Consider the following 27,608-nt stretch of genomic DNA (forward strand, 5'->3'; position numbering starts at 1 on the left):
ATGAATATACTTGTCAGGACAGAAATTCTGGTAAGATTCAGAGTTTTTGGTTGACATGATCGTGCAGTATTTTTCACACTCAGTTTTGTTTTTGGGCTAACTGTGGGCTTACTTAGGGTACCACTTGGAAAAGCAAAATAATTTGTTCATACAAGAGTGTTTCGCTAATGAATTTCAAGAGGGATGGCAGAATTGTCGACTACATGAATCTAACTACAAATAGATTTTTCTTTCCCAGAAAGTTGGAGGAAGTTTCTTCTGGGTAGAATGTTTTTCAGCGAATCAAGACTATATCGATTAAAAAAAATATGAGTTTATACAGACTCTTTATTAGGGTCCTGAACTAATGTGCAACCTTAAGAATCTAATTTATAAATTAAGTGAAAACAAAAAAGCCTTACTAGTTATATAATGCCTGGTGAACATTTGATACAGCAGTAGAATGGAATGTATCATTTCAGAAAGTGCCGAACTAAAAAAGTTTAACAACTCATTTTGTTACAGAGACATGATTTTCAAGGTCTGCGAAAACTTTGGATTTGTTTTTCTTAGAAAAAAATCAACCAACAATTGTTTGTGAGAGTTACTTCGACAACTTTTTAAAACTTTGATTAAAATCATGCCTGGATATTCGAATGATACTAATTAATTCAATGAGATAGCATAAAGGCCTCATACTTATACAACAAAAAACCCCAAAGCTCAAGTATTGGTACCAAATGGTTTATTTTTGACCAGTCAACAACAAGCACCTAAACATTTTTCAATCAATAAAAAGCCTACGGTTCAATTGGAATAAAATTTAATTTTTAAACTAATTTATATCCCCCTACCCTCTAACCTTCGTTGTTTTCAAATTTTTTTCTCTTTCCATGAGTTGGGTAACATTCCAAGCAACACATTCGATTAACAATACAGAGAGTAAATTCTACAAGTACCTAGTAAAAGAGAACAAGAGGAAAAAGAACGTAAATCATTACAGTTTGGCTTTGACCTTATGGACAAAAGTTTCTGGTTGAAGAGCATGTTTATAAAAAATCAATGCTTGCTCCTGTAATACTTCAGATATGGTGAAAGAGATGAAAAACCCTCTATTTTAAGTCAGTAATTTAGTATTTCAATTTGATGATGGAAAATTTTCAACATCCATTTCCTTTATCTGCATACTTCTTTTGTTTTACTTACAATCATTGGAGCAACTGCTGTTGATCATCTAATAAAAACAAGGTATTTGTCTGAATATATCAGAAAGTTCGGACCCAGAATAAATTAAAACATTTTTATTTGTGTTAGGAGATTCTAGGTATATTAGGTTTGGAGAGAAAAAATTAACAGCTTGTTGCTAAAAATCTCCAAAGAACAGCATTTTTTACGTTTACCGATTATGAAAGAATGTTTACACAAATAAATACTAACAAAGGATAATGACTTTCTCTAGAAGTTCTATCTTTCAACTGATAATATGTGTTGGCATACATGAGCATAAATTAAATCGGAAAAATAAGAAAGAAAAAAAAATGGTAATCAGCAACAAAAAGAGTAAATTAATTAAAACTAGAAGGATCTTATAACTGACCGATTTTCTAATGAAAGTTGTAAAATGTATTTAACAGAAACCTGAGTTTGAAATAAGAACTCCAAAAAGCGCAGATGATGCGACAAATGGTGTGTTATGATGGGAGTCATCTTTTTGAGGAACAGAATACCCATTGATTCACACTTCCTTTCAAAGGATTAAGAAAATTTCAATGGCATTTTTATTATAATTTGTTTTTAATTGTTTTTTTTTAAATTTTTATTAATTACATATTTTAATTTTAATATAGAATTCTTTATGACTGAAACCTACATCAGTAATGAATGAGAGTGAGAATTGAATCTATTAAAAAATATTTCAGGTGAACTTCAGAGTCTCAAAAGGTAGTCGCAGTTTCAAATACTCACAGTGAGGAGTTAAAGGAAATATCAAAAGAAAATTATTAATAATGCGTTCCAGGGAGTGTTAAAAAGTGGGAGCTCAGGCAATTTTTCTCTATCAAAATGTGAAAATATAGGATCATGCTCTCGCATTATCCTTCAAAATTACTGGGTACGATTTCTACTTGCAAAATTGATGATAACATTGTAAACTGTATTAATAGATTTCTTAAACAACACACTGTGCATGAGTAAGAGCCCAGTCATCTGAGGCTAGCCACCTTGTTTGTGGAGGACAGAAAATTGGAAACAAGACAGAGTAACATATGATCAGAGTAACACCGGAGCAAACAAACCAAAAAGCGAGGAGGAATCAAATTGATTCGTCTAAAGAACAGAAATGCAGATTCAAGACTTTTGAGATTTCAATCTCTACTGCTAATTGGTAAACATAAAGATTCAAAGGTAAACATTTCATGTTACGAGACCTCAAAAAATTAAGTGGAGTTCAAATTAAATTTTGTGGTCATTTTATCAAAAACTTGACAAAACTGTCATTCCTTAAACTATGATTTTAAGTGATTTAAGAGTAATGCGTGAACTAGCTATGCTAATAACTGAAACTTAACTCTAGTATAATTAATTTTTAAGTCCTGGTTGCTGCCAAGATTGGACAGTTTTTATAAACATTTCCTCTACAAGACAATCTTTCTGCGGATTCACAGTCGATATTTACCTTCTCCACTTTAATTGGAAATATATGAAAGTGTCCTACAGTATTATCTTGTTTAGAGGCAACAAATATGCACAACTAAAAATAAATGAATATTTCAGATTTATTCTATCCAGAGTATGTAAAATCACACATAATTTCACTGATTCATGAAAATTTTGGTTACAGCACAAAAATGTCCAAGTTACATGGAAAAAAATATGTATGAGCCACCCATTAAATAGAAGTCTAATTTTTCGGTTTTTTGAAACCACATCAGTAAAAGAGGAAAGAGTTCCTGACAGTGACTGTTGAATTCTTACATTTGCATATACTAAAGTCACCAAAAATGTGCACTTAGCTTGAAAGACAGATCACTAATTAAGTTTCCACAGTTCCTCTTAGGTAATTTGAAAAATACAATTTTACCAACAGCGTTGCCACAGAATTTGAAAAATACAATTTTGCCTATAGGGTTGCCACAGAATTTAGAAACTGAAATTCCTTGACGTTTCCCTGATCTCTCTACCACATTTTGGTCAAATTCCTCGACAATTGAGGCTATGCCGGATGCTTTAAAAGACATAATTTAGAATAGTTTTCAGTCAAAATTTGTTGTTCGAAACGTCAAACCCATTGTAGAAAGGAAATGAAGGTGACTTGAAAAATTTTCCCTAACATTTTCGTAATTTTCTCTGATGTTTCCAGGTCTTCCCTGACTGTGGCGACCCTGTGCCTACCCTCCATATATATAATTTTTTTTTTTGTAAGGGCAGATCAATTTACCTAGGAAAGTTATTTCTTCATATTAGATAAGATCACAATGAGTTGCACTTAACGAGAGTCTCCAAATTCATTGCGAACACTACTACTACTACTTTCTTCTGGTCTGGGGACTGTGGCGATGATTGGAGAGCTTCCTCTCAGCAGCATTGCGTACGTTTTTCAGGAGTGTCCGCACTTGACAGACCTGGACAGCTGTGATGTTGGGGTCCGAGCAATTTTCCAGACATCGAAGGAACTTCTCTCCGTGCCTCATGGCTTCCAAGAGCGGCGAAGGCTCTGGACTTTCGTTATTGTTGTTTGAGCTAATGTCGGTTAGAGTGATACTTACATCAGGTTTCGAGGTAACTAGGGACAAGGGTTCGTTGGCATTCATGTCTGGATTTTCTGCAGCTTTTGGTGAAAGCTCCGAGCAATCGTTGCTATTGTTAAACTTGTACCAGTCCCAAATCATCGATCTGTAAACACATGAAAAACAATACGATTATAGATAATTCAATCTTTGAAAGCAGGTGTGCAAAAGCTTCCAAGTTTCAACATTTCGTCGTTGCCTGGACGAAGGGACGTAACTCCATGCCAAGGTTGCCAAACTGACTCAAACAATTTAATGTATTACACGAATAAGCATGTACAATTTTTGTCCAAAATTTGTCCCATTTACACCTGAGATCAGAAGAAAAATCAGAGAAATTTTCAATTAGAAATGCCAAAGATTCTCCAGGTAAAAATGCAATTTGAGAGGGGAAATTTGGCAACATTGAAATGAAGGTGCGTTCTTCCGTGAGAGAAACGTCGAGTTTCACAAGTCTGCCCGCCAGGTTTCCACATTTTTCTCACCGGCTTTCAACAAAATTTCTAACAGATTTAAAAAAGACGACCTTTTCCCCCTATTTTTCTGTGGCTTTCTACTTATGGGCCTTGAAAATTTTTCCTCCATCCACATTTTATTGAGTTTTTCTTCTCTCACGCGCCCGAGCAAATTCTGTGACCCATGTGTGAAACATGCTTCCAGCATAAAAACGTGATTTATGTGTAAATTTAATCAATGCTATTTAGGATAAGATAAATGATCTCACCTAGACAATTATTTAAAAAAGTGGAAATTCCTGAGAGGATTGTAAAGATTTTAACACTTTTAATTTCGTGAAGAAAACTCATAAACGAAGGAATGAGGAAAATTGCGAGGAAAAATGAGAAAGTATGATAAAGAGTAGCAAGAAAGTCTGAATTTCCCGATCAGTTTAATACGATACATGACATGTTAAATCCAGGAATTAAGATTAGTGAAAAAAACATAAATTAAAATGTTGTGACAAAAACTTTAGAGATACTGGCAGCAAAACTTGTCTAAAAGAAATAACAAATTGATGATTGGAGCATTATTCTCACGACCTGAAACTCTTCTTTTTTTTCCAAAGTTTGAATTGGTGATAGGAGAGCTGGCTGAGCCATCAATCGACTGCTGCAAGAGTTTTTTAACACTGATTTTTTAGTGGAGTGTATGGCAGAAATGATGAAGAAACAAAGAAATGTTTTGAATCAATTGAAGACTGTCGGCGTAGGGTGTTCCGTTTTTAGACAACCATCTCAAAACCTTGCTCCCCGGGCTTTTTCCCATTTCTTTTGGTCCCCAAAAGATAATTCTGAAGTTTCAGCACCATAGCTGAAGTCTACACTTTCCCCCAAAGCGATGCAAATTTTGGAAGAAATTACATTGGTTTAAATGGGGAGAAAATAGGCAAATTCCCGGAACTACGTTTTTCGGTTGTAAAATGCGCCGAAATGATTTCAGACCTGACCATCTCTTGGAAAGTGATCCAGAGGCCTATTTTGAACGAGAAAATTCCACTTTTGACCCATAGAGTGGGGAGGGGGGGTCAGGGCGCAGTTAGTTTTGAGGCGCTGCGCGCAGCAAAATGCTCGCATTTGACAGTTTTTGATCAACCTCAGAACAGGTCCTCCGAAGCTGAGGAGGCTAATGTATCTCATAAATTGTAATAAAATAATGTAAAAGAGTTGTTTTCATCCCTTCAGAACTATTTTCGACCATTTACACTGTTGCCAAAATCACTCAAGTGAAGAAGATGATATACACTAATTCCCTTCCAGGTTCGAGTAAATTTGGCAACAGTGTAAATGGTCGAAAATAGTTCTGAAGGGATGAAAACAACTCTTTTACATTATTTTATTACAATTTATGAGATACATTAGCCTCCTCAGCTTCGGAGGACCTGTTCTGAGGTTGATCAAAAACTGTCAAATGCGAGCATTTTGCTGCGCGCAGCGCCTCAAAACTAACTGCGCCCTGACCCCCCCTCCCCCCTCTTTGGGTCAAAAGTGGAATTTTCTCGTTCAAAATAGGCCTCTGGATCACTTTCCAAGAGATGGTCAGGTCTGAAATCATTTCGGCGCATTTTACAACCGAAAAACGTAGTTCCGGGAATTTGCCTATTTTCTCCCCATTTAAACCAATGTAATTTCTTCCAAAATTTGCATCGCTTTGGGGGAAAGTGTAGACTTCAGCTATGGTGCTGAAACTTCAGAATTATCTTTTGGGGACCAAAAGGAATGGGAAAAAGCCCGGGGAGCAAGGTTTTGAGATGGTTGTCTAAAAACGGAACACCCTACTGTCGGCGATAAATACCATGATTGTGAGGTAAATAGGTAACTCATAAGTTCACAACATTACTGCGGGCGGTGCGGGAGATGAAGATTCGGTGAACCGTTTGTTGCATCACGCTTGATTTGAAGGAGTTATGATACCTGTCTTAGAATTAGCAATCCCGTATGTGTTACGATTCGAAACACATCGAGGTTCATGCCCAGGAAGGGTACGTTGGTTTTTTAAAATGATACCAAATGGGGATCCTTCAGGATTGGGAAACGGAGATTCCGCAAAGACAGATTCTTTTTAATTTCTTTTAATACGATTAAATCATGAATCATATGTGCGAGGGGTATTCGTAAAGTAAGTTAATATTTGTCATATCTTCTAAACTAATAAAGATAATTTAAATCTGTAAAGAGTTTGTGAATTGTCATACTCTCAGCTTTCTAAAAAGCTTCAGTTTTTTAAATTTGGTCCTTTGAGTGCCGAGTGACATCAGTTTTCCCACACCCGTCTCTCACCACCAGCGTGTCCAAAATTGACGCGCGCTGGGGAGGTCACAGGACGGTAGCATGCGGCTTCATCCTGCAAATTGTCAAAATGGAATTTTTTGTTTAAAATTTAAAATTTCCATGTTTGTGAAGATCTGGCTTTACTTTTCCACGTAATCCCCATCTCGTTGGACACATTTTACATACCATGACAAGAGCTTTTTTATTCCATCAGCGTAAAACTGGCGATTCCGTTTTTGCAACCACTTTTGTACAGCTTCTTTCACCTCATCGTCGTCCACGGAACTTTTTTCGCCAAAACTCTTCTCTAGCTCAGGTAATAAGTGATAAATTCACGTGGGGTGAGATCCTGAGAATAAGGAGGACGTGGGAAAGGTCTCATTTTAAGGAGGTCAACAACTGATTGGCCACATGAGCTGTATGGGGCCTAGCATTGCCATGAAGCAGCATCACTTGACGAGACAAAAGGCCAAGGTATTTTCTTTTGAATGCTGATTTGTGAGCCTTTAATGACATCACATTTTCTGTTTGCATCAATATTTGTGCTTCTTTCTAAGAAATAAATGAGTAACACTCATCGAGCACCCCTAAAGACGCGCGTCAATTTTGGACACGCGGTGGTGAGAGACGGTGTGGGGAAAACTGATGTCACTCGGCACTCAAAGGACCAAATTTAAAAAACTGAAGCTTTTTAGAAAACTGAAAATATGACAATTCACAAACTTTTTACAGATTTAAATTATCTTTATTAGTTTAGAAGATATGACAAATATTAACTTACTTTACGAATACCCCTCGTATAATGGGCCGTTCATAAAATACGTAAAAAATTACTGAACAGCAAACCCGTATATTTGTTGCCTATTTGCGAAACTGAAGGCGAACTTCAGATGGAAGATACCCACCGTTAACTTGACAAGATTGTTCATTGGTTTACTCAAGGGTCAGGTCGAGCGATACATTTGAGGGGCTTGGAGAGCATGGCGCACAAGGGCCGTTTTTAAAAAATTGATAAATTAATGATTTCAAGTGGACGTATTTCTGTCAAACGGAACTAAGCGCCATAGGGGGAGGCAGGGAGGGAGAGCGGGGGCTTGGATTGGCGGGTGTTGCGGAACAAGATGCTCGTTCCGTCCTATACTCGCAATGCTTTTCCATGGCGCTTAGTTCCGTTCGACAGAACGCGCTATCCGGGATTCTAAAATCCTCAAAAGGCACTCAATTTGGCGCTTAGTTCCGTTTAACAGAAATACGTTCACGTAAAACTAGTCTTGATGCATAGTCTGTGAAAAATTCGCTCCCAGATTCCAAGTTTTAAACATCAAAAAGTCTATTTGAAGTTTCTTTCCGCCGCGAGGATCCATGTATCTTCGAAACTTCAAACATGTATTTCTCGAGAGAGCGCAAGCGGCACTTATGCGCCTTGTCCTCCAAGCCCTTCATTTTATGATTTCCAAACAGATTCACGCTCCCCCTCACGGTGTGCGTTTATTGCATATGTAGCGAAATTGAAGGCGCAACTCAAGTGGACGATATCTATTATCTATCAATAAGCTCACGTACGGTTTACTGGTTGAGTAATGTTTATTGAGCGAAATTTATATGTTTTCCAAAGAGATAATTATTCGTCCTCCCGGCATGGGCGTAGCTAGGGGGGTCCTGGGGGGGCCTGCCCCCTCAGAAATCTCGTGCCCCCCCCCCCCCCCAGAAAAACGGGATCCTTCATTCCTCACCCTCCCCCCGCTCTCTTCACCATGAGAGGTGGTCCCATGCCCCCCACCCCCCCCCCCCCCCCCCCCAGAGAAATTTCCTGGCTACGCCCCTGCCTCCCGGACATGTGCCTTGCCATCCGGCGAAAAATGCAGATTCAAATAGACGATAGCACACAGTATCGAGGGAGAAAAAAATAGTGTATGTCCTTCCGAAAAAAACACTACAAATTACACTATTATAAAAAGACGTTATCTTTGAACATCTCCTCGCGTCTGAAAATTCGCACCACGTTTGCCGCGATCCTAGGATTAGAGATGGCTCTTTTCGGCACCCTGTTTTCTTTTAAGACTTCAAATAAATGTTTTGAAGAATAATGTTAGAAACTTTCGAAAAAAAATCTCCCCAAAAAAGGTTTATTCAAACATTGTCTCTGACAATTTTTTTCTCTTGAATCCTTGATAAGTGCTTATGAATTATCGATATTACAAGGATGGCCCAATTTTAACGGATTTTTCTTCTTTTTTGTTCAACGGACAGAAATTGAGCCCTTCAAAAATACCGAAAAAGTGTTAACCTCATTTCTAGAAGCTTTTGTTCAAGAATTCATGAAAAATGCTTTTTAAGGATCTTTTTTACAGGAGTTGCCCTGGAACAAAAGCGTAGTGTACTAATTGGCAAGCCTGTGTACTATGTTCGTCGCTGGATATTGGACCCTGAGAGGGGATGGGATGGGGGATGGCCGGAACGCGGCGCGATGAGGGTGAGAAAGATAAGAGGTCAGTTTCTAAGAATCGCGCACACCCTCGCCCTCCCCCTCCCCCGCTCCACGCCGAAAACAAAAATCCTCGCTCGAGGAACGCGGGGTAGTTAAAATACAAGTGTATGAATATCCCTCATCCAACCACGTAGCCACGACCCTTCTTCAGCCGTGCTGTGGAAGAACGCCGTATGAACCTCAGAAGTTGTCAAACTTCCTTGGAAAAATCACGGATTTTCAGGGTAATTTGCGAATGTTTTCTTCCGACTTTTCAGAGACATTTGTTCGTAATTTGATCCGAAGTGTCTCAAAAGTTCAAGGAAAAATATACATAACTTTCTTCAAAACTACATGTTTTCTCAGAGGGAATTTGGCAACATTTGAATATTCATACAACGTTTTTCCCTTAGCATGGCAGCCTTCCTCTCGAACGACCTCGGCCGGAAGAGAAGCCGAGTTTAAAAATGTTCACAGTTCTGGGAACCACTAATCGATGTTCTCCCGGTTAAGGAGTGATCCTGGTCCGAGAGAAAATCCTTCAGTCCTTTTCTGTGCAACAAAAGGGATTACATTCTGCAAATGGGAACTACCTTTTGACTTCACCTTGCCCACTAGAGACTACAATTTCTGTCAGGTCTATGTAAAATCGTTGTTAAAATTTACCAAAATAACGTTAGAAAAACTTGAAACTGTGAAAGGAGGCATTTTTCCGTAAAAATGGAACAACAGAGAGGCTTCCCTGACTCGGTTTTTAAAAGTTGCTTTAAGAACTTTCTCATTGAAATTCATGAGTTTTTAATTTGTATTTTAACAGCAAAGACCACTGAGGCTGTTATGAGGCTTTGGAGTTCGGAGCCAAATAATTTAATGTGCTACTAATATTTCGGAGCCAAATAGCATTTAAGTAATGGGCTAACTAGGTATCTACATACGTGGGTGTGGGAGTTGTGGGACTGTGGGGACTTTACCGATTGAAAGAAAGTTCCCGGAAATTCCCGAATAAAATCTTCTTTCCCGGAATTTGATCCATGCACACTACTGTCAAAGCCGAAAGACTAACGCTGTCGTGCTAATGAAAAACGCTGGATAAACCTTCAGGCGCTGCCGAATTGCCTTTCATAAAATACGAATTAATAGAGAGAGTTGAAAATTTCTTTCTTTCGATTTCCTAGACTTTTTTTCGTAGCTCAACCTAAAATACCTGAAAATTTCAAGGGAAAAGTTGCATAACTTTCCTCCACGGTAAAATTTTTATCAGAGGAAATTCAGCAACATGCTAAAGTTCATACGGCATTTTTCCTTAGTGCAGCAGAACAGGTAAACGAGCTATCCTTCGGCTGTTCCATTTGGACGTATTTCTGTCAAACGGAACTATGTGTATTAAGACATGAGCCCTGAGACCCATACGAATATATGCATATCAGAGCTCACGACATAATGCACATAGTTCCGTTCGACAGAAATACGTCCATTGGTGAATATGTGAGCGGTTTTAAAACCCCCGCCTTCAGCTTTGGACCTCCGAGCTCGACTTTTTGAAGCAGTACACCCGCCCCCATCACTTGGATGGAAAATAAATTAAGGGATTTTCGATTTTTCTGCGAAATCTGGCAGTGTTGCCACGACGACGATTACTGCGTGGGGGTTCCCAGCGGCCGCGGTATCGCGCGATTCGGGAGGCTCTGTGACATGCGCGCGCGGTTTAATTCCGCTACCTTGCGTCTTATTAATGAGCCTCTCCTTCCTTCAGACTTGGAACACGCTACCCTCATCCCGTTTCGATTAGGGTATATTGAGCACGTTCATTTCAAGTCCTAGCTATTAGAGGGCTAAAAATTCGGAACCTGATATTGCCGTGCTAAGGAAAAACGCCGTATGAGACTTCGGGTGTTGCCAAGTTGCCTCCGATAAAAACCGAATTTACTAGGAAAATTATGAATATTCTTCTCCAAAAGTTTCGGATAATTTGGTTCGCAATTTAATCTAAATATCTGAAAATTTCAAAGGAAAATATGCATAAATGTTGTCAAAAATACATGTTTTATCCAGGGAAATTTGACAACTCTCGAATGTTCATACGGCGTTCTTCCTCAGCACGGCAGAATAGGAGTCATGCGGAATCGAGAGATTCCAAGACTTCCAGTGGCGTGGCGTGACTTGCGATGTATCGATTGTTCTGCCATTTAAACCTATGGTAAAGAATCGATTATTAAAGTGTTCGCTGCGGACACCCTGTTCATAGCACGCCACGCCACTGAAGACTTCCTCTCGTTTCGGCATGATCGAATCGAACCTCTTTTCTGCAAATGATTGTTGCACTGATTGTTTTAAAATTTCGGGGTTGGGTCGTTTCCGAACTGAATGATCTCGTTCCTCTCGGAAAATTGATGAAATTATTGATTACGAGAGTTTGAGACCAAAGATCACGATTTCAGTCCAAGATACGAACGCCACCAGGGGGATTTTGATATTTTAGAAGTGAAAAAAAAAATTTCTTCGCTCTTCCAATCCGTGACTTTCAAAAAGCTTACCAATCCGAGTCACCTTCAAATTCGCGTCTAACTAAACATAAAACCAATGCGCTTTCACTACGGCCAGCATTACCAGCGCGACCAGAGATGCAAAATGAAATTTCAGTGATTTTGCAGGGGCTGCATTAGCATGTGCACCCCGCAACAATTATCAGAGAATTCGATATTTGACTCGCGATAATATTTTGTCCAAACTTAAGATTCAGCGGTTTTAATACGTTTTATGGCATACTGAGTTCATTGCGAAAGTTTCGAAACATTTCATGAAATTTCGCATCCTTGTGCGCGACGTCGAAGGGTGCGAGGAAAGCCCCATCTCGTACAGTGGCGTGGCGTGAATGATCGACCATCGATTTCCCCATTTGAGGCTATAGTAAAGAATCGATTATCAAGGTGTCCGTTGCGAGCAACCTGTTTATCGATCCTTTTCCGTGGGTTTAAATGGCAGATCAATCGATACATCGCAAAGCACGCCACCCCACTGTCTAACCCGCGGATCGTGGCGATGGCGCAGCCATTAATTTCGGAATTAATTGCCGATTCGTCCGCGCGACTAGTTGCTGCAATTAATCGGGCGAAAACGCCCCGTAGACGCAGCTCTGGAGGCGAAAGAGCGACGAGACGGCGGCTGTAAATAAAGTCATCGCGAGCTCATCAATACGTATCCGTGGATGTCCCCAGCGACTCGGCAACAGTGTGCGCGGAGGACAGGGCGGCGGGGGCGTTGCAGGTCCGCGGGGTGGTAGCGCCAACAGGTGAAGAGGGGTCGCGGGCCGCGGGGCGGGGTGGATTCTCCCTCGCGGCGTTGCCGACATGTGCAAATTTTGTTTCCTTCCTGCCTCTCGCCTTCCACTGGCGTTTTTCTCCGAGGATTCAGGGATGCAAAACGCTCTTCATTCTGCCGTGCTAAGGAAGAACGCCGTACGAGCCATCAGACGTTGCAATATTTCCTTTAGGAAAAATCGGATCTACTGAGAAAATTGTGAACACTTTTCCTAAAATTTTTCAGGCAATTTTGTTCAAAATCTAATCTAAAATATCTGAAAATTCAAGGGATAAATATGCGTTGCTTTACTTTAAAATGCAAGTTTTATTCGGGGAAATGTGGCAACTCCCAAATGCTCACACGGCGTTCTTCCTAAGTATGGCAGAAGATTTGACAGAAGTATTGCCGAGAAGTCCGGAAGAGGGTAGCGGACATTGTGGGAACTACAATATTCTGTTTTCGTGACATATTTGTTCTTCAAAATTTTACTTAAAAAAAATGATCCAAGCGTTTGGAAATTAGGTCCTTAGGAAGGTAAAGGATCCTAGCCCAGGATCGATAATTTGGCAGAGGCGGATCCAGCAATTTGGCAACATCGGATTTCCTAAATTTAAATCTATGCTAAATAATCGATTCTTGCGCCTGGCCCCTCAAAGGATCGATACATTTCCATAGGTTTAAATGGAGAAAAGACAATGTTGCCAATTTGCTGGATCCGCCAATGAATTTGGTCATCTTCGGCCTCTTTACCGGTCTAATACATGGCCTAAACACGCGTCTGAAAGCCTCTTCGAGCGGAAACCGCGGATTTTTCAACCGCAGACCAAAATTGGCCTTTTAGACCCATGTTGAACCCGACCAGAGACCGAAAATAACTAAATGCTTTCCGTAAAATGTAGACCATCGATACGCAAAAAATCGTCAAGTCGCGGAAATTCAGGGTGGGTTAAAACGGCCCTTATACATACCCTTCGCCTCTCGTTTCATGAAATTTGCCAGGGAAATTTCAATGAACTTTGATAAATTGAAATTTGAGACTGTTTTTCACGAGGAGATTTGTCCGAGAAATTTCAATCAACATTGAAAAAATGAGATTTAAGGCTATTTTCCATGAAGAGATTTGTCCGAGAAATTTCAATCAACATTGAAAAATTGAGATTTAAGGCTATTTTCCATGAAGAGATTTGTCCGAGAAATTTCAATCAACATTGAAAAATTGAAATTTAAGGCTGAATTCATGAGGAATCTACAAACCCTCTAAAACACGAGAACAACACGAAATTTCAAGAGTAATCCCACGATCAGTATAAAAGTGGATTCGCAAAATAACATGATGAAGACGCGACATAATAATACTGCCGTGCTAAGGAAAAATGCCAACATAACACAGAACACACACTGCGTATAAACATTCGAGAGTTGCTAAATTTCATCCGATAAAATTTTTATTTTGAAGGAAAGCTATGAATATTTTCCTTTGAAATTTTCAGGAACTGTAGTTGGAATTGCGAACAAAATCATCTGAACAATTGGAGGAAAAATAATTACAAATTACTCCAAAAGTCCGGGATTCACCAAAGGAAATTTGGCAACGCCTGAAGAGTTCATACGGCGTTTTTCCTTGGCACGGCAGAATAGCTAGATAAGGTGCTTACGCTTTGGTTTTATAGCTGGCGCCATTGGGCGGTGTGGTGGGTGCGATGGGAGGTAAGCCGAGTTTTGGTTGGTCCAGGAAATAGGAAAGTAAGGAGTTGATTGGTAAACTTTCTTCTTTGGTAACTAGCCTAGCTCGCTTCCTTTCCGAGGGCCCGCAGTCCTCCAATCCATGCCTAGTTATCACAGTTCCATTGTAGTTCAGGCTCCTGCTGAAGTCACCATTAATGTCAGTGGTTAGGTTGAGTGCCTGGAACATAAAATCACACAAATCTCAAATTATAGGAATACGCCATTTTCTCAATATTCACATTAAAATATTATCAAGGAATGTCTTAGGGTCAGGGCTTTCATAAATTCTTCATTATCAACTTTCTTATTCTTAACTTTCCCCGACTCCAGCGCGATGGAAAGATAAGTGACTTGAAGCAGGAATATACTTAGGTTGCCGATGAGAAGATTTCCTCCTTGAATCAAGAATGAAATAGTTTGAATCGGGCAGATTTTTGCTTCATATAAGCGACTACGTCGAGATCGTGATATAGTTAGGAAAGTTAAAATAAATAAATAAAATTAAATAAATAAAACACACGCGCAAATACATTGGGTGCGTAAAATCTTAGTCTATTTCTATATACTGATATGGGCATCGCTTCTTCTTGATTCAAGAATAATTCTACTATATAGATATTCCTGCTTTCACCAAGTCACTTTTTTGCAGTGCTTCTTCAAAATTCGCAAACTTACGGCGTAGAGTAGCGAGATCAATGACCTCAGTTGGGTCAGGTTTGGATAGGCAACTAAACTAACTGTCCGACAACGCGGAAAGTGTCACCACCATTTGAAGGCGCTCGAAGCCGAGTTCGTGCTTGGGGAGTATGCAGCTTTTATTATCAATGCGGATTGGGTATTGGAATTTGAGGAGCTTCCACCTACGCGTTGCGCCGCTGCAAATTGCCGGCGATTTCTGACTGCTTGAAGGTCCAGATACACCTGCGATTAGCAAGCGCTTGTTGAAAGTGAAACACCAATAGGCACGGAAGATTTCCTGTTGGTATTTCACTTTCAACAAGCGCTTGTAACTCCCTGGTGGATCTGCCGCTTGAGACCCAAAGAAAGATGAAGGTACGGACGCACATCGACGTTAAGTTTACGTGTTATTTAGGTTTTATGAGCTATTATAATTGAGTGATATTTCCTTTGCGTTCCCTCCCGGTGGGTTCCACGGATCAAAACCCAGTGAATATCTGAGAGGCAAAAATTGCAGGCCAAAAAAAAAAATGCAGGAAAAATATCACACATATGCGCCTTGAAGGTTTATAATCGAGAGTTATCAGTTTCAAATTTTACGAAAGTTGCGCGGTAAGCACCGACAGAAATTGGTTTACATTTTGTAATTAGGAACTACATTTCAGGCTCATTTTAGAAACAGCACATGTGTCATAAGTTTCCTTATGCAGATTAGTGTTTTTATCTATGAGACAGAAAGTGTAGTTCCTTATTGCAAAATGGCCGATTCACCTTCTTCCTATGTGCGCGGGCTCATAGGACCGCAAAATTGAGAAAATTCGAAACACTTCTTTCATGGCCGCAAAAGATACATCACGGGTAGCCTAAAACCAAAAACTTATCTCATGATTGGTCGGAGAGAACGTCGCTTCCCAACCAATCAAAAGCTCCCTAGGTCGCAAGACCATCTCCTCCCTGGCGGGAATAAATAATCCGATTAAAATTAAATTTAAAATAGGTAATTATAAATTTGCTATTTTACGGAAAACTACTTGCGAAGAATAGACTTGAGGATAGGGCAGTTCATGGTATACGCCTGGCAATCTAGAAAGTTCGGAAAAGTAACCCCCCCCCCCTCTTCTACTTCTCCTTTCACTTCGGGAAGTTTTATTTGATTTACAGTGGAAAGACGGGGGAGGCTGTAACGCTAACGGAACTCGATTAACTCTTGAGCCCTAAGACATCCCTCTCCTTTCACCCTCCTAACATGGCCCCTTGACTAGCATCTTAAGATAACATAGGTGAAGGAAAACATTTAAAAATCGAAAGAGGCTGGCATATTAGATACAGTTTAACGCATTATATCGCAAAAAATTATTAAGTAAAAAAAACAAAACAAACAGGGCAATTCAAGAAGTGGAGAGGTCATGGCCGGATTCACCTACTTGCCGCCCATGGGCCGCCTGCCTGTAATTTGCCGCCCCCCTCTCATTCGTTTTGAAACTCGATAAAAACCATCAAATGAACGTGTCAGCGAGGGAGGGGTGCATAAGACGCATTTACTCGTGTTGAACACATTTTTGGGGAAAGCCCTGTTAACACTACTAGCAAAAATTCACGGAACTTTGCGCGAAAATTAAGTTCCGTAAACCTATCTCTGTGTGGACAAGGCCTTCCATTCATAAGAAATAAACGAAAAAATTATAAAAGAACAAACATAAATGTGTTTCAATGATTTTGACTTCCGCCGCCGCGCCGCGCAGACCGCACCGTCTTGGACGCAATGCGTGAAGTATTCACGCAGTCTTGTAGGCGCTATGCGTTTCACGCTGACCGCACTGTGTTCGGCGCAATGCGTGAAGTATTCATGCATTCTTGTAGGCGCTATCTGTTTCACGCTGACCGCAATGACTGAACTGTGTTTGATGCAATGCCTGAAGTATTCGTGCAGTCTTGTAGGCGCTAATATGCGTTACATGCCGATCGCCGCGCCGAGGGCTTCTCCTTCTCATCTCAAGTCCTCGTTATCATTTCTCTCTAAGTCCCGCCGTTCTAGGCCAGTGGCGTGGCGTGAATTGCGATATATCGATTGTTATGCCATTTAAACTTATGGAAAAAGATTAGATTATCAGGGCGTTCGTAGCGAACACCTTAGTAATCGATTCTTTACTATAGCTTCAAATGGCGATATATCGATAATCGATCCTTCACGCCACGCCACTGTTCTAGGCCAAATTGCGTGTTTGGTTTCTCTCGTAACTCGACTTACTGAGGGTGCTGTCTTTTGTAACACCAAGAGACGACAAAATTAGAAATTACTATACTCTCAGGAAATGAGAGATTTTGTCGCATTTTCTTGTTTGTAATTTTGTTCTTATAAATCCGATTTTTTTTATACCTACACCTTAAAAAATTGCGAATTTTTGCCGCAATGGGCCGCGGCCCACGTGGTCACCCCCTTAATTCGGCGTGGGAGAGGTTTCAAGAATCGACTCTATGGGTCGAAATAATATTTTTACACTTTTCAAGCGAAAATGCGAACGCAATATTTGAGAAAAAAAAATATGAGGAAAGGAATAAAAAAACAACTGAAAAATGACATTGCAGCGACGGTTATGGCTCTAATCAGGTTCAAAACAATATTTGCAAATAATTTTAAGCGCTGTGCACGTTAGTATTTTTCCAGGAAAAATGGGAACCCAAAATTAGAGGATATTGAACCTCCAGTGGTCAAAATTAACTTCCGTAAGCCTGCATCGCGTAGATCTCCATTCTTTTGATCCTCTTTGAGGATACAGTAATGAGAGGGGCTTTAAAAGTTACTTCCGATTTAATTTTTTCATTTTGAAATTGACCCGCGGGCATTGCCAAAATGTTGAAGTAACAAATATAAAATAATGTTCAAACATTAAGGACTTTAATTCCACAGATGAATTAGAGGTTCCCGGCGGAAAAACGTGCAAGCACGACTACCTCGAAGTTTTAAAGGATAGACACCTAAATTGCTGCTGGGCAAAAACGACGTATGAGCCTTCAGACGACGCCGATTTTTTTTCCACAAACCACGAATTTTCCGAAAAATTATAAATTTTTTTCCTTCCGATTTTTTAGATGATTTCACTCGCAAGATCTAAAGAGTCTGAAAATTCCGACGAAAAATACTCACGACTTTCTTCTGAAATAAATGTATTCAGAGAGGAAATTTGGCAACACTTGCATGATCATACGGCGCTTTTCCTTAGAATCATTACACCTCTTCCTGAATCACCCTGTTTGAGAAAAGTGACGTCACCGAGGGGATGCAAGCTTCCAATGATGTCACAGTTCCTCCACAGATTATACAATTTGCATTGGCTGGGTCTGATAAGGGCTGTGCTCCTCTGCCGTGATAGCGAAGAGAGCAGTAAGTGCATTTCTGTATGAGCCATGGTAAGCACCACTGGCGTGGCGTGCTTTGCGATACATCGATTGATGTGTCATTTAAACCTATGGAAAAGGATCGATTAACAGGGTGTCCGCAGCGAACACCTTAATAATCGATTCTGTACCATAGCTACAAATGAGGAAATCGTCACCTTCCAGGCAAAGTATCACAAGCGCCATGCGACGTTTAAAAATTTCCGCCGCCATTTTATTTTTTTACTGAGAAATTTTTCAACGAAGCTGTCCGAAAATGTCACTGAATTTTCTTTGTGCTGCCGATAAAATTTAGTGAAATTTCCAAACAGATTCAACCAACAATTTCTCAGTAAAGAAATAAAATGGCGGCGGAAATTTTTAAACGTCGCATGGCGCTTGTGATACTTTGCCTGGAAGGTGACGAAATATCGATAATCGATCATTCACGCCACGCCACTGATGGTAAGCACATGCTTTAATGTATCGCGAGGTTCATCCCAGCATGGACTTACTGCTCTCTTCGCTATCACGGCAGGGTCGGTCCATGGTAAGGTCAACCTGAGGGTCTAAAATTGAAATACAGTGAAACTTCTTTTTGAATACATTTTTGAACGGCAAATAACTTCTAGTTTCCGAAAATATACGGGTTTCGCGATTTTTCTTGTTTATTTTGTGTGTTTTTGTTTGTTTTATGACTTGGTGCTGTACAGTGTATTTTAGGTCTGGAAAAGGTGTAAGTTGGCAGCACTTTTTTACTGTTCCTGGCTCAGAACTATTTGAAGTTATGTTTTGATCTCACAAAAAACATGACAACAAATGCGTGCTCGCAAAAGTTGGATTTCTAAAAGTAAGTACTTACGAGTTTTACTACTTTGAAGTTGGGTTCATCAAATGTCCGGCCCGTTACGCAAAAAGATGGTTTTCTTTTATTTGTTTGCTTATTTTTGCATATTTAAATGCGAATTTTTGGATTCACTTTGTTCTGATAACTCAGGTTCTCCTCAATTTTTTTTTTCAATTTTTATACCTTGTGAGATGTTGAAAACAACATACTTAAAATGTGTCCGTCCCGTTACGTAACGGGCCGGACAAGTATTGAACTTCGCTATTTATGGGCACAGTGGGTTCTAATTTTCAGGATTGTGAAAGGGCTGTATTAGAAACATCAGAAGAACCTTATTAGACCTAGGAGGTACTTAAAAACCTCAAAATGTTCACTTTCTTGGATTTTAAAGCAATTTTGTTGTTTCAGGTTTTAAAAAATGGACATTTTTGCCAAACCGGATGCAGAAGCACCGCAGAAAATTGAAAGAGGACCCAGCTGCCTATAAGGCCCACCTGGCTAAAGAAAGGCTGAGAGACAAGATTAGGAAACAGCGAAGAAGAGAATATTTAAAAAATCATCTATCAGATGCGGAGGCTGTTAAGAAGAAAGATGCAGAACGGAAGCGCCGCAAAAGAGCAGAACAGAAATTTTTTTTTTTCATTTTTTTTTGTTTTTTATTGCCTTAAATGCAATTCTTTTTTTGAGTTATTTGTCTACTACGTTTAAGATAAAATTTCAACCTCTGTTCACAATTTTCACTATTTATATTGACAATTTTATTCAAGCGACAACCACTAAAAAGTTTTAAAACTTTTGAATCCACCGTTTACGTTTCGAAACAAAATTTAAAAACACTCAAGATTTTCTGTTCCGCCCACTCCATTTATTCCTATATTTGTTTAGACATAGTATAACTTCTCATTTATTTGATACTCACACCGTGCCATTGAAGTATTACTATTATTATTATTATTTTTGGTACTAGTTACTATTTATTTTTCCTCGAGCTTTTGTTTCTTTATTATTATTTTCTTTGATGTTTCTGCCAGTAAAACATTAATAAAGTTCAAATTTTGATTTAAAAGAAATCTTAACTGTTTTAAAATCATTTTCATATTCTAATAAGTAATAAAATTTATGTGCAGGTGGATGGGGAGCTGGAACTGTTATCAAAGAAACTCGGAGAAAAGAAAGCGTTCGGCTTCCAGGGGATAAAGAGTTCATTTTATTTTGCTTTATATATTTAAAAACAAAAAAAGAATAACTACTAAGTAAAGGAAAAAAAGTAGGTTCTGACTCCTATAATGATAGCGTTCAAAATTTAAGTAACTGCATTAATGAACTGTCGCTCTTAAGCGAGTAACAGTTCAAGTTATTGATTTAAGAGAAAAGTGTCCGACCCGTTACGAGTGTTATTTTGACTATTATGCTCATAATTTTGTTTCCAAGTTAACAAAATCGTATTAATAACTAAAGGATTGAGTGTTGTGGGTTGAAAATTAATCAAAATAATTGAAATTTCGGGAAAAGAGTAAAAAATCAATAGGTATGTACAATTTGCTGCTACTTCTACAAGCTGCAAAAAATAAAAATCAACAAAAAATTGCATTTTATCTATCTAAATTAATCAGTCAGAACCTTAAATTAATGCATAGAAAAAATTGGACCAATGTATGATCATATACAGATGACTTTCAGCCGTAAAACCATGTGTCAGTCGTACTCTGTCCGGCCCGTTACAAATGCTGTCCGTCCCGTTACGCAGATTTTTCAATTTTTTTATGCTTAATTCAATACTTTTGAAAATTAGTTTAAATAGCATAGTACCTTGAACCCTTGAGGACTATATACATTTTTTGTGGATTTTTTACATGGTAAAATTCGCTGAGTTATTCAATTTTCTCAAGGGAGTCAAAACTCACTTCCAAAAACTGTCCGTCCCGTTACGGCTCTATTTTTGGTATAACTCCCTTAAAAATTAAAACAAAAAAGTAAGTTCGTACACTTTTGGAAATAACACGCTGAGCTCTATCTACTGGTACAATTTATTTTAAATTTATGTGATTTTAAATTCATTTCTTTATTACTCAAAGGCGTGCGGTTGTCCGGCCCGTTACAATGGACTGACCCGGCAGTCCTGTGAACGACACTTTTCATTCCGTCGATTTAATATTCCGAGGTTTCCCAGTCCGAATCTTTTGACCGTGAGTTCGAATAAATTACAGTCTTAATTAAAAAACGCCTTCCTTTTTTCTCTCTTGAAAAGAAAAGAAAATACCCCAGTTAGTCCTAAAGACGAAAGAAGGAGGCCACCAATGAAAATCGGCAGATTCCACGGCTACGTAGTTCCTCCAAGGGATCGATTTTAGATGTTTGATGGTTACTGCCATACTGCCGTGCTGAGGAAGAACGCCGTATGAACGTTCGAGAGTTGCCACATTTCCTTCGGTAAAATGTTTATTTTTGCGGTAGGGTATGAATATTTTTCCTTGAAATTTGTCAGGAACTTCAGGTAAAATTGCGAACAAAATTCCCTGAAAAATTGGAAGGAAAATATTCATAAGGTTACCAGGAAATTCGTGTTTTATCAAAGGAAATTTGGCAACGCCTGAAGGTTCATACGGCCTTTTTCCTTAGCACGGCAGCATACTGAGGAAGAACGCCGCATGAGCCTTCCAACGTTGCCACCTTTTCCTTGGCAAATCACGGAGGATTTCCGGGCTTTATAAAACTTCTTCTTCCAATTTTTTTTATAGTGATTTTGGTTCGTAATGGAGATGTTACTTATGTGAGGAATTTGCGATTTAACTGATGATTCTTACGTAAAAGTTAGCGAGAAACATGATGGTGCCACTGGTTTTCTCTGAAATCAATTCCCAAGCTCAAAAAAAGCTCTCAAGTTGAGGCCAAAATGGAGGGGATATCCCACGCTACCCTGAGTCTACATCTACATCAAGACGAGCTCTCCATGCGAAGATAGGGAACAAATACATTAGCAGTGATAGTGATGCCGTGTTTTCGTCCCCAAATAAAGTGGCAGCCCTGTCAATGTATTTGCTCCCTATCTTTGCATGGAGAGTTCGTCTTGATGTGGAGGTGGACTCTCAGGGTAGCGTGGGATATTCCCTCCATTTTGGCCTCAATTTGAAAACTTTTTTTGAGCTTGGGAGTTGATTTCAGAAAAAAAACCAGTGGCACCATCGAATTTCTCGCGAACTTTTACATAAGAATCAATAGTCAAATCGCAAATTCCTCACACATGCAACATCTCCATTACATCAGAAACATCTGAAAATTTCAAGGAAAAATAGGCGAAAATTTCTTCATGGATAATTGTTTTCATAAAGGAGAAGTGGCAACATTTGAATGATCATACGGCGCTTTTCCTTAATACGGCACTGTGCTACTGTTTCAAAGCGCGGAAAAATTAGAATGGGCCTCGATATCAGACTCGGGTCATAGGTCTCAGCTCTTAGCGGTGATGACAGCGTTACCTAAATGTTAAAATTGAGGGATTCGAGGGTTAATCAACAAATTCTGATCAGTATATTAAAGGATATGCAAGTAACTTTTCAAGACTTCCGTAAAATTGTTCACAAGATTTCAAAAATGTAAGTCCAGAATAATTTGAGGAGCTTAAAAATATATTTAAAAACGGAAGATTCCATGTTACTTCTCGTGCATTTTATTCTTACTACGTATACCTAGGTAGATAAGCAAATGTTAGACCTACGTCAGATCCTATTTGGCATTTAAGGAATCCATCAGTCATTAAGTGAGCACCCAACGTTCCGAACGGTAGTATCTGAATGAAATAATACACATGTAAAACTCAGGGAATTGTAAATTCGGCAAAAAAATTCATCGAGAGGATACAATGAGGGGTGTAGAAACTTCCCGCATGAACGCTTCTTGAAGAAATAGGAGGGCTTTTGCGCATTAGCGTTAGCATCGCGTGTTTCGTAAAGTTTCCGGGCTCTAGGGAGATACGCGGTGGAATTTTAGTTTTTACGGAAATTCGCGCACATCGGTATCTACTGAAATAAATAAAAGAAACTTACGCCTTTGCAAAAGGAAAAAATGGGGTTTTCATCATGGGTCAAACATCGCGGCATTGATATACACGTCTAAGACAGACGTGCGAGACAGGCGAAAAGCTAAGATTTGCCTTCATTTTCGCGTGATACCACATACCTACTTCGGAGTTCGAATAGTTGCGCGCTAGGTATCCGCTTCGACCAGTGTTGACTATTGAACCTTTTAAATGCGATTTTTCCGGCGGTTTAAGTTCTGATTGTAAATAACAACCTAAAATTCAACATTTGTGACTCCGAAAATGGACAAAGGAGCCGTATAAAACTTCTTTACGCTTGTGCCTAAATGAAGCAAGACAGATGCTACATGAAAACCGATTGAATACCTTTATCGGCAAACATTGTCGGGCGAGCAATTCTGTTGTGCTGAAGAAAAACGCGGTGTGAACATTCGAGAGCTGCAATCTCATCTTGGAACATGTTTATTTTTGAGGAAAATTATGAGTAATTTTCGTTGACAATTTCAGACTACCTATTTAGATCGTCCACTGGAGGATTTCGACGGTGAAAGTCGGCAATCACATAACTCGATTTGCGACGTTGCAGACTTCCTGTCATACTACATTCTTTAAACGGAAAACTACTCAACGGTAATTCCTTAAAAACTGCCGTGATTTTTCTTCTATGTGCGAGGAAAATTCTGCAAAAACAGCAAGGAATCATGTCCATTTGTTCTCCTTAAAAAATTATAAAAACTAACATAGTTACGGAGATTTTCAGACACCGCAAACGAGTTATGTGATTGCCGACTTGCACCGTCGATTTGCAAATGTCTGAAATTTGATGAATTCCGTGTTCAAGTGGACGCTACCAAGAGAGCTGAACACGAAGATACCCTTGGTTCATGAACTGAACAATTATTGTAGGATATATGACAAAAGATCTGATCTGCTAAAATACATGCGTTTTAATGGGAGATACCCCCAGATGACGTCACTAAGCGGCGCATTATCTCACTTTTAAATCTATTTTTGTACTATTTCCCATTGCAGAAAACAATTATAAACAATACTGCAAAATCAGCTCTTTACGCACTTTCAGGTGAAGCAATAAAAAGTTGCGTGCAAATTCTCCAATACGAACGAAATTCTAAAAAAAAAATCTCAAAAAAAGATTACGAAATCCCGAAAATTCGGGATTTCCTCAGGGGAAATATGGCGAAATACAATAGCTTTTGCGGCGTTTTGACCAGGCACGGTAGAATTGGGACTCGCGAATTGATTAACATCAAAGCTGCCAATGATAAGTACTGACCTCTCGCGAAAAAATCCCCCCCTCCCCACTAGGGCAAGACCTTCACACACGCTTCCTCAAGTGATAAGATAAGATTTCGGTGAGATGACTCATACTATAGTTAGAATTAAATCACGTTTTGGGACTATTCTGCGGGACGAGAGGTTGTGGACAGGATGTGAGGCCCGATTCAATTCTTTGGAAAGAATAAACAGGAGAAGATGAAGTCCGCGAACCCGAAGCAAATAAGCAAGATAGTCGCCGACGCCAGACAATCGGCATCGCATCCGCATCGGGGTAAAGGGTACGAAAAGAGGGAGACGGAAGATGTAGGAGAGGAAAAGGGTTGGCTGAAGTTTCAGACAGACCACACCGGAGCCACCGCGCACCGTCGACGGAAGCTTCAGGCTTCAGAAGAATCGAGACGGTCAAAAACGCAGGAAATCTACGACGAAAACTAGGCGAGTAGCGAGGGTTATGACGCCCGAACCACCCAAGTGCCAGACAGCCACACAGCTATAGACACACGGCGAAGATTTGGTGATCAGTTGAACCCTTCTGGGGAAAACCCCGGAAACCCGACGGTTTCCTAACTTTGGCGGCGCGCGCGCGCGGCAGGGTCGAGAAAATCAGATGGGTTTACTGCCGTGCTAAGGAAAAACGCTGTATGAGCATTCGAGAGTTGCCAAATTTCTCCGAATGAAATATGTATTTTTGAGGAAAGTTATGCTTATTTTAGACATTTTAGATTAAATTGCGTACAAAATTGTTCGAAAATTTTGGAAAAAAATTTTCACAAATTTCCCATTAAATTCGGTTTTATCGAAGGAAATTTGGCGACGCCTAGAGGTGCAAAAATCGAGCAAGTTCACTGCTGGAAAAATATGATATTCACGTGATTATAGAATTAACATGATCGTTTTTCGACTGTCATTCACTTGTCAGCAGGAATGCTATTCAGCCGTGATACGTGAATTATTACGACGAGCATTTCTGCATAAGCAACCTCTTACTGCTCTGTTCCGTAACACGGCAGTAATCCTACTTTCCTACCCCTGTTACAGGGGATGGCTGGAGGATGGAGTGGATTTAAGGCTGCTTACGACAACATGCGGGTCATACAAGCAATACTTGACGCAATTTCTTCAGATTGCCCCCCCCCCCCCCCCCTTGATGCACCGTGGCTGACCGTGGCACTGGGCCTGATATTCTCCCGGACTTCTTTTTCAACAGTAGCAATTAGGGGTGCAAAAATCGTCGTTCGGCCGAACGTTTCGCGCGATCCGAGATTTTTACCCTCTCTCCCCTAAGAAAAATGTCCTCTCTTTCTTATAATTTTCAAAAAATGTGTTAATTTTTTTTTTCTTCACTTTTAAAAAATTGCTCGAAACATCTGGAGTCGAAAAGATCGACGAATCCCACGTTCATAAAAATTTCCGAACATTCGATCCGCGGATATCATGATCGGGCAGGTTTTGCACCCCTGAAAAAACACTCTTGCATTTAAAAATACAACTCTTGAAAGGAACTGTTAAACATTTTATTTTAGGAACCCTTCTTGGTTTATCTAATTATTCTGACAAAGGGTAAAATTCGAGATGGAGAGTGCTAAAAATTCTTAAAATATTAACTGCAGTCCTTCTCTTTCAACACTAAAATTGTTTAGGAAAGACTTTAAAAAGACTCTTAAAAAATACGTAGACATTTTTTAAAGATTTTTAATTATGAGTAAATGTTGCTATTTTAAAGTATGAGTAAATTTTAACATGCTGAAAACATAGTTCGAAGGGTTCCCGAGAACGAAAATTTTAACCGATGCTTAGGATTTTCTGAAAAATGCTTTTTAGAGGTTTAGGGGTTTCGAGGACAAGGTGCTTAAATGCACTTTTTGCTTCTTAGAGAAATACAATTCTAAAAAAATAAAAATTCGTCTGAAGTTTCAAAATAAATTATATCTATAGGGTGGAAAGAAAGATCAAACTGACTTACTGATGCCTAAGAATTGTAAAAGGGTTCTAATTTTTTACAGAATATGCATTCAGACTTGTTTTATTTCAAAGCATTGATTCTTAACTCTATTTTTCCAAAAACTGCACTTAAGTTCCTTGTCCTCCCAGCCCCTCAATTCAAGAAGGTTGGACCTTCTTATGTAGAGTCCCATAACTCACCATATCTTGTCATCGCTCACCATTATAAACATTCCAAAGACCTGGCTCAATTTTGGGTCGAACCTTCCATATTGTGATCACTTGTTCATTGTCAGCGAAATACGGGTTTAGGATCTAATGTTTGTAAATTTTAGTAAGCTCTCTACATCAGAACATCATGACTGAAATTGGTGAGTGATTAATTGTATTTGATGAAAAGACTGAGTTCCAGGAATTTCTGAGATTTAGCGAAACCAAGTTTCAGATGGGAACTGTACAATTTCTAACCGATAAAGGAAATTCTCTAATGAAAATTCATGTTTCTTGCATTAATTAAATGAGATTTGAGATTGACACCAAAATACGTTTTTGTTTGTATCTAAAGAAAGCAATTAGAAGATCAGATGGCACTCTCGAAGTGCAATGATAGCAATCTTCAACGGTCACCGCAATGTAAACAAAGTGTCCAGGAAGCTTGTCGTACGAAGAAGTGATCCTTTGAGCATAAGTTAACCATACTGGAATATTACCAGTTGCTTGCCTTTCAAAGTGACAGCACATCCCAAATTGAAAGGCAAACTTAGGGGAGGAAATGCGAAATACAGCCGCTCATAGAAGGGGCTAAACAAGTGCCTGTGTGAAGTTAGAGGTTAGCCTACCAACTTTCACCAGACTATTGATTATGAAAAGACTGCAATGACACACTTACAGGACTAACAGACGGGTAAACGTTAGCATTCTCCAGAGAGTTGAGCAATTTGGCCTCATTTTTGCACCATCCCCTAAGCGTGGATTCCGGCACCCCGAGCATCCTGGCGACGGAAGCCTTGGAGTCCCCATCGTGGACTCGCTTGACGGCCTCCAACTTCTCCTGGACGGTCAACTGACGTAATCCTCGTTTGAACGACATAACATGGTCCTTTTCAGACATTTTTCACTGCGGCAAATCAACTCTCACGCACCGGGAAAGCAGACTCACGCGCCGGCACAGCTGACACTGACATCACCGCACTGATTTCGAAATCGCGCGCTCCTGGCGCCGATCACATGTGATCCCGCGGGTACACTCACACAAACAAGCAACAGCCCACACCCGCGCTTCGACTTGGAAAGCGGAAAAGCTCGGAGGGTAGATCGAGGACGACGCACCAAGAGGACGGTAATTCGGCGACGGGCGACGCACAGGATTCGGGTGGACGACACTGACTGTTGTGTTATTCGCGTCGGG

General features: G+C 39.7%; 1 protein-coding gene across 1 annotated transcript; it reads right to left on the reverse strand.

Moving 5' to 3' along the window:
• On the reverse strand, positions 1–27,608 carry LOC109038513 (protein distal antenna). The gene is made up of 3 exons (XM_019053583.2): positions 27,090–27,608; positions 13,955–14,202; positions 1–3,870 (listed from the first exon to the last, which is right to left on the reverse strand). Exons 1-3 carry the CDS (start codon positions 27,309–27,311, stop codon positions 3,504–3,506), a joined length of 837 nt encoding a protein of 278 aa, XP_018909128.2. The 5' UTR covers positions 27,312–27,608; the 3' UTR covers positions 1–3,503.

This window comes from Bemisia tabaci, chromosome 6 (assembly GCF_918797505.1).
Source record: "Bemisia tabaci chromosome 6, PGI_BMITA_v3".
In the NCBI taxonomy this organism is placed as follows: Eukaryota; Metazoa; Arthropoda; class Insecta; order Hemiptera; family Aleyrodidae; genus Bemisia; species Bemisia tabaci.

Bases quoted from the DNA above. Each gene is read 5' to 3' on its own strand.
- LOC109038513 (XM_019053583.2), bottom strand. From the start codon at position 27,311: ATGTCTGAAAAGGACCATGTTATGTCGTTCAAACGAGGATTACGTCAG. The intron at 14,203-27,089 runs GTAAGTGTGTCA...TTTATGTTCCAG, and splicing joins TTTACCCGTCTGTTAGTCCT to GCACTCAACCTAACCACTGA. The intron at 3,871-13,954 runs GTAAGCACCTTA...ATGTGTTTACAG, and splicing joins GCCAGCTATAAAACCAAAGC to ATCGATGATTTGGGACTGGT.